The 8,626-nt window shown below is 24.3% G+C and overlaps 1 protein-coding gene across 1 annotated transcript; it reads left to right on the top strand.

Annotated features, from left to right (window-relative positions):
* Positions 1–496: 496 nt before the first annotated feature.
* On the top strand, positions 497–8,333 carry LOC145838909 (uncharacterized). The gene is made up of 4 exons (XM_082946530.1): positions 497–566; positions 4,552–4,740; positions 5,687–5,995; positions 6,612–8,333. Exons 1-4 carry the CDS (start codon positions 497–499, stop codon positions 7,943–7,945), a joined length of 1,902 nt encoding a protein of 633 aa, XP_082802656.1. The 3' UTR covers positions 7,946–8,333.
* Positions 8,334–8,626: the final 293 nt, after the last annotated feature.

The raw sequence follows: 8,626 nt of genomic DNA, 5'->3' as shown, positions 1-8,626 counted from the left end.
CTAAAGTTTTTGTTTTAACTGTAATTTAGTTTTTATTAGTTACAGTTTTTTTATTGAAAGGACGCTTTCTAAAATGAGGTTTGATTGAGTATAGTATAGCTTTGGATTTAAGGATTTTAATTATATTTTACCAATAAAAAAAAACTGGATAATAAGTTTAAGCAAAAGGTTTTAATTTTTTCTAATGTTATACTCTTCTAATAAAACATTAAACTATTGTACAGCCTCGTTAAACATACATAAAGAAGCTTATTTGTTAAGAATTCAACAAACTGTTTTTACTATAAAAAACTAAATATATATAAAAATTAATATCGTTCTTTTTTAACAATATCAATTGTTTTAGTTTTTGACTACTTAATCATAAAAGCTTTTCAAATTTAGTTGTTAGCAAATATCTTTTAAACAGCATACTCTCTCAAAACGATTTTTAATTCTTTACAGTATATTTCTTTGTTTGTATCTTTTGAAAGTTAAATTTAAAATGTTTTTTAGTATGTTTTTAAAGTTGATCACAATAAACGTACTTCTAATCTTCTGTAATCAAGTCAATAGTTTGCGGTTAGGTAAGTGGTCTTTTTACTTTTGTATAAAAGAGCAAAATAATTATTAACTTATAAAAAAAAAACAACAGCTTATAATATTGAAAATATAAGATTTATAAAGGTCGTTTTTATTTAGAAAAGCTAAAACTTATATATTTATGTTTTTGTTTCGTTATAAAACATATTTTTCTTTATTTAATAATATTTAATAATAATAATTTATTTAATATTCTTTTATAAAGAAATTAACTTAAAAATTAAATTTGACCAGCTAAATTTCTTAAATAAGAATTAAAACTAAAAAAAAATTAAAGACATTTTGTATAGAAAAAAGTTATATTTGCTCTATTGAAAATATTTTACAAATTAAAGTTTTCAAAAGTAATCTGTGTTAAAAAAAACCGTATTTGTAGATTCTAATATTAGACCAAATGCCTATTTAAGTTTTGATAAACAAAGTACGAAGTTTATAAGTTTATAAAAATAAAAATTGGTCAAACTTAAAGGTAAAAACTAATAAATAGCAAATAAAGTTAAAGGATAGTAGTATTAAAGCTAAAATTGAATAGCATGGATATTTTATAATTGATACACATCTCTAAAAAATTTAAACGTTAAAAATATTTTTCAAGCAGAAAAACTTAAGCTTTTTTAATTAATAGCTGTTTTTTATTTCTATAAATCAATTTATTGTGTTGGCACGTGTTAACATTTAATAATTTTTGTTTAATTAAAAATGTACAAAGTTATTTTTGAGGACTAAAGTTAGCAGGTTAAAACTATACTAATCCACAACAACACATTAATATAGCTTAACTAAACCTTTAGTTGCATAATTAAATATTAAAAAAAAGTCTAAACTGTTTTCAAATTTTGTTTTCTTCAAAGTATTAAATAATTTTACTTTTGTTTGCACAACTCCATAAAACTGTATCACACTTTTATAATTGAATATATTGCTCACTAGTATTCAAAAAGTACTAAAATATTGGTTTTAAAACTTATACTTAATGTTGAAGTATAAAACTTTTGTTAGTTTAAAAAACGGGAATGAGACACAAATGAACGGAATGTCACTTTTACACGAACTTTAACTGTTCTAATTAAGAATTTTTCCATAAAACATTTTTTTCCAATGAATAAATAAATATAATTTGCTATTTTATTTTAAAACTTAACTTTTTAGGTTTACAAAAGTGATGCTACTACTACTTTTTATTTTGGCATCAACCCATCAAAAATAACGTTAAACATGAAGTAAAATTATTGAGGCTACATTATTTCTTTAAACATATAAAAACAAAACTAATAAAAATGACGTTTCATGCAAAAGTGACGCTGCACAGTGCTAGTATTTGGCTTTATACCGTGACATTGTTTTGAAAGAAAGTTTGTTAAAAATGATTCTTCCATAAGCAAGTGTTCTTAAAACTTATGCTTTCTCTGTACCCAATAAAAAATATGTGTATGCTAGTCTGCTGCAGAACAATTTAAACAACTCAATTTAAAAGTAGTAGTGTACACCAGGGTTGTCGCGTGGGGTTAAGCATTGGTGCAGATACTTCAGCTAATAAAAATTAAATAACTTTTTATAACATTATAAAATGATATATTTATTATTTATAAACAAACTTTTGTATGATGTTTATTGTAAATCTGTTGTAAATGTAGTGTTTATATCTTACTAAATTATTTTTTTTATTTAAATAAAGAATCTTAAAATACTTGTAAGTTTTCTGCACCCCAAACGAAAATACCACGCGTCGCCAATGGTGTCTACACAACTAAATAGTCTTAATTCAATTGTATTGTCAAATGTAAAAGTGTAGTTGACTAAAATTATCTACCTAAGCTCTCATTAATTAGATGGTGCACCTTACTTTATATAGTTTTCTATTAAATATACTTCTATTCTATACTTTATCGTTTTTTTTACACCATAGTAGTTCTTATACGTATTTGTTTATATTTATTTATTTAAGATTTTATTTATACTTTTATAATATTCACCGAAGTAATGCTGTAGTTAGTAGTTTATTTTATTTTTATAAAGTAAAATAAGTTTGATAAGAAAAAGCTGTCTGTATTTTATTGATTTACCGTTTCCTATTTTTCTGAAATGAAAAAAAAATCACATTTATATACAGTAACTTGCTAACTAGGTACACAATTTTAACACAGCAAAAAAAGTGCGTACCCAACTGGCAGTGAGTACCTAGGAAATTTTGGTTATTAATTAGTTACATTAAGCCTAATAAAAACATGTTAAAAGCTGCTAAAAATTTTTAATGGTAGAAAAATCTCCAAAAATAATAACTTTTATCATAAAATAAAAACAAAACATACTTTTTGGAAGTAGTCTTGAGAATTTACTCAATATATGTATTTGTATCTATGTATTTATTTTTGTATATAACTTACATTAAACCCACAAGTTGTTTAAATCTACTTTGTATTCCGTTGTACCTTTAAAATTAACATAGTACATATGATTATGTAATTAATAAATTTAAATAAATAAATACCTATAAAAGTATTGACCATATATTTATCTAATTATGTTTATTCAAAAACAATAGTTTCGGGTTCTTAAATTTATAAAAAAGCAGCAATAAAGGTCTGCTAAACACAAACGACAAGCTACACTAACAGACATGTTTTTTAAAGCATCTAACTCAAAATAAAAATTAATTGCAGTGTTCTTTTTTTTTTAATATTGCTATTTTATTAAATTTTTATATTTATTTTTCAATCATTTGGTATGTAAGTGTCAATTGAAATATTTTTTATTTCTTTAATATCTTTTTTTTATACGCTTTTTACACTTTATGTTGCAATCATTTTGTATGTAATTGTTAATTCCACTGTTCTTTTTTTCGTTCGTCTAAGTTTTGAATGACTTTAAAGTATATGTCATTCCTATGATATAATCATTAGCTATGAAAATTTTAATTGCATCGTTCTGTATTTTATTTAAATAAATAAATAAACTTTAACATGTTTGATATACAGTTCAACAGTTCATAATTTATTTTCTGGTTCCTTTAGTTTGAAACTATTTTAATTCAATACAGTTGAAATTATTAAATAAACATAAGTATTTTATTATGCTAGTTTAAAGTTTGTTTCTTTAATTCTACAGCAAGTAAAAATCGCATTTTGAACACAACATTTTTTCGCTAAAAAGTGCGTACCATACGGGCAGATCGTACCTAGCAAATGCGTACCTAGTTGCCAGATTACTGTACTAATTAGTTTCTTGTAATTTTGATAGCTATTAAGTTTAAGGCTTGAATGAGAAAAAAAAATCAGCTATTTACATCGAAGCTAGATAAGGTTACACTAATACCTATGGGGATTACCCTCTTTGCCAGTACCAGTCGCTACCTATCTGAAAACTAAGAAATAATATTTTAAGTAAACATGATGTACTTAAAATTAGTATTTTTTTAATAATTAGCATTTTTTAGGTTAATTTGCTTATATAAACAAGATAAGCTCAAACTAATTCTTTGACTACAATTTAAAAACAAAAGTTATTTAGTTTATATCTTTGATATTTTTTATTTTTACTTACTTATACATCTTTATCTAGCTCTTTCAGTTTTGTTAAGTTCAAAATATGCAACTACAGTTATACTCAATATTTCTTCATAAATATCTTTGTAATAAAACCTAATTTGCTATATGATTTGCATTATTTTGTAGTGGATAACCGCTAGCAACAATGAAGCACCTTACAAGTTTATTTTAAAAACTGATTGTTATTAAATGAAACTTTTTGAATTATATTTCAAATTAATTAAAGTATTATAAAACGTCCTGGATAAGACATTAAAAGGTACCTGTGGTTTACGACTCGATAACTGAAAGGTCCTAGGAACAAACATTTTGAGTGTTATTTTTTTGTCGTTTAATAAACTATAAAGTTATAGCTGTCTAAAAATGGAGCAACACCTAATAAATTACTTACAAAATTGTTATCACATTTCTTAACTTTTATTAGTGTGGTGCAACCAAAAGCAACTAGCTACAGATATAGATACAGCATCTATACTATGCGAGCCGAGGACTGATTATGCAACTGTGAACACAACGTGCACTTTATTTTGCCCAGAAAACTACGATCCGGAAATTCCAAGTTACAAGTGTCTTCCGTTTGGCTGGTTTCCTAAAGATGCTCCTAAATGCACACGTTAGTTTTTATTTAGTAAAAACAACCTTAGGTTATAACTAATACAAGATTTGTTTATTGTTAAAGATAGAAATAAATAAATAGTTTGTTTTTATTTTGTTTTAACCTTCGTTAAAACGTTGTTTTAAAACTTTGATTAAATTTTTATCGAGTTTTCGCTTTTATGCATACTACAGCCATAATTTACTTAATTTAAAAAAATTTTTGTAAAGACAAAAACTAAGAAGTATGGATACTTCTGAATAAAAAATTAAAAATAACAATAGACTCATTTAGATCTCTAAAATAAAAAGTATTTGCAATCTAATATTTTTAAAACTGGAAAATTAATCAAGCTTTTATTCTTCCCTTTTTAATCAATAAAAAATAAAAAAACAGCCTTATCTATCTCGACGTAAAAAGTTGTTTTTTTTCTTTGTCAGACTGTTTTTATAAAAAATATTAGAACAATATTAGAAACTTAAGAAACTAAATTTCACATTTACATTAGATAAAATTACGAAAGTTAATGATGAAAAAATAAAAAAATTTTTGTCAAAAGTTTATGTACTTAAATTTTTAGATTGATTTTATTTAAACTAACTTTTGTGAAGATTTTTTTATTTAAGATTATAGTTTAAAAAGTTTATGAACATTTTCAGTTAAAAGTACAGTTAAGCATTTAAAAATTGTCACGTATCAGTAAATGTCAAGTATAGTCGTACTAAATAAGAGAGTTTAGAAAAAATTAAAACAAAAGCATAAAATAGTTTAATTATTTTCTTAGTTTAAAAACTACCTGTGTTACTTTATTTATAACATAAAAAGTAATTTTAAAGTTGAAAGAAATAAATATTGTGAACTTTCTGCTAATAATAACTTAATTTTATAGTTTTACCATTGTTACCCAATTACTCACTTTCTTAAAGAAATTTTAATTTTTTTTATGTATAATTTTTTGTTTCAGAAAACAATTCAACAACTTTAAAAATTGTCCCATCACTTCTTGGATCCATTGTTTTATTGTTTATAATAAGCTTAGTCATTGCTTGGTACAAGAAGAAAAAGAAAAAGAAAAAAGATGGAGAAATAAGCTCCGACGCAGAAGTCGGGAACTGGAAAGCAGCTAAGAGAAGGCAGTACCTGAAAACTAACCCGGCTCTGACAAAAGATTTAGAAAATATTAGAGAGAAATCTGACAACAATGAGCTTTCGCGCAAAAACTCCGAAGTGGAATATGATAATGTCGCTATTGAAACTGAACTAAATTTGACAGGTAAAAATAGTTTTTGATCTTTTTTAAATTTTTCTATTTTAGAACACGATGATTTAAAAAAAACTATCAAAATTGTATAAGACGAACATTTTTTATATATTTTTTTTTAACTTAAAATAATTAGTATAAATAAATATTTTTGTATAAAGTTAATACTTAATCATTCTTTTTATTGGTTACATGGCAATTCAAATCCGAACAATTCAAGCCCCCAAAATTCAATTTTTTTTTTAATTTTAAAAGGGACACAACTAAATAAATTAAATATATTTTAAAGAATTTAAAAATTCGTATTTAGGTCTAATTAACAAAATTATGATAATAAAAATAGAAAAATTATACACTAAATATATTTTTAAAGTAAAAAGTTTTAAAACTTATTTTAGCCATATCTCAAAAAATATTTGAAGTTTTGAAAAAACAAAAAAAAAAGGTCTGTAGGTATAAGTTAGACCTACAAATTCTTTTATTTTTAATAACAAATTGTTTTTTTTAGTTGGTGCCTTTTAAATTTTTCATAAGATTTTACACTTTCTGAATTTGTTTTGTCTTGTTTTCTTCTTATGTAAATTACTCTGTTTGACGACTATATTTATGATTTAACTAATTATTTTAGAAGTAAACGGTAAACACGAAGGGAAAAAGCTTAGTACAGAACTTAAACTCCCAGTACACAAAAAACGCTTTATGGGTATATTCAAACAACAAAAGAAACAAAAAGTTGTCAAAAAAGGAATTGATAAAAAGAAAAAAAAAGTAAAAAGTTTCGGGTTAAAAAGAAAGTTCTTAAATCTAAAAACAACATTCAAAACTAAAGAAAAACATTATGAATCTAGTTCATCTTATTCTTTTACAAGCTCTTATTATACAACATCATCTTCGTCAGACGAGTATGCAGACTACAATTCAGAAGAAGAAGAAGAAGAAGAAGAAGAAGAAAGAGCAGATGAATCTGTATTAAGGCAAGAAAAATATTCTCAGGTAAATAAAAAGATGTCAAACAAGCCTGCTAGAAAAACTATTAACTCAGACGCTAATTCAAACACTAACAGTAAGCAAAGCAAAACAAAAAGCATTAAGCTAGATGAAAAGCTTGAACATAAAAAAGAGAAAAACATACCCACACCCTTATCTACATCCTTAACTTCAGTTATAAAACAAGAAAATGAACTAATAGAAAGAATTTTGTTTGAAAGTTTGATTCCACAAGATAAACTAGACGAATCAATCAAAAGACAAGAAACAGCTCCCAAAAACTATAAAGACGAAAAGCTTAAAAAAACTAAGGCTAGGAGACAAAGAGCTCATACATCCAAAACAAAAAACAAAACTATGGTAAAAGGTTCATGTTACGAAAACTCTAGTTATAACCGACATATTTTAGACTTTGAAAAAGATTATCGTCGTAAAGAGCATCGTTTCGATGGAAACAATTATGCACCATCTATAAGTCCAGTAAAGTATTACCCGATAAACCCTCCAATTAAAATAGGAGAAAAAAAGAAAAAAAAGAGAAAAAAGAAGCAAGATTTTAGCAATTCTACTTCCCATACTGGAGTAAAGTACATAGATATAAAACCTTCACATGCGAGTTTAAAACAAGAAAAAAACAAAGGACCTTCGAGGTACTCTCCTAGAAAAATTGTAAACAACAATGATTTACTTAAAGAAAATGTAGTTAGAGTTACACGAATGAAAAGTAAAAACAAAAACACTAAAAATTATTCTCGTACACGTAAAGGCTATAGCAAATCAAACCGCAATAAAAATAATGACAAAACAAACAAACTAAAACTAAAATATAATCATAGAATAACTGCAGAGTGTCAGTTTGAAAATCAAACGTTTGAAAAAGAAAAAAGAAAATACGACCATACAAACATTGAAAAGTCAAGCACGAGAAAGACAAACAGACATAAAAAACGACATAAAGATAAAAGACGTAATTAAATTAGACTAATTGTAGAAAAAGAAAGAACTGGTTAAAAACTTTTCAAATAAAAGAAATAAAATACGCATACTAATCTTTTTTTTTAATAAAATAATATAACAACACAATTATTTATTAACAAGCAAACATTTAAACAAAAATAACTACTTTATCTTTACCAGTTTATTTAATTTTTATCTAAGTAAATAGTTTAAGTAGTGAAAAAATAATGATTATATTGCTTTAAAAAAATTGTATTAATTTTTTTATTGACAGATAAAGGATTAACAACAAGCGTTTTAACACTGTTTTTAAACTTTTATTTAAACTTGGTGATACTTCGTTATTAGTTATTAAGTTTAATAAGAATACATTTTCAGATTTTTAAACTTTATAGTTTTTACAACCGGTAAGGCAGAAACCATAAAAAAATATGGTATTCAAATTTTAAAATGTTAAAATATAGTATTTAAATTAGTAACAATTTATTTGCTTTAAACTTAAATTTGTTGTCGATATTTTTATTTTCAACACTATTAATTTTACTGACCTTTCAAGAGCGAAATAAATATTGAAAACATTTATTAATGATAACAAGTTACAAAGAGTTCTAAAGTAAGAATAGTGTTTTTTTTTAACTTACAGTATAGAGTTTTTTAAAATCATCTTTAAATTAATTCTATTGTCGAAAGCAATTTTGT

Source organism: Thalia democratica, chromosome 6, assembly GCF_965202585.1.
Source record: "Thalia democratica chromosome 6, ktThaDemo2.hap1.1, whole genome shotgun sequence".
Classification (NCBI taxonomy): domain Eukaryota; kingdom Metazoa; phylum Chordata; class Thaliacea; order Salpida; family Salpidae; genus Thalia; species Thalia democratica.
Note: the sequence above shows the minus strand (reverse complement) of the source record. Positions and strands in the feature narration are given on the sequence as shown.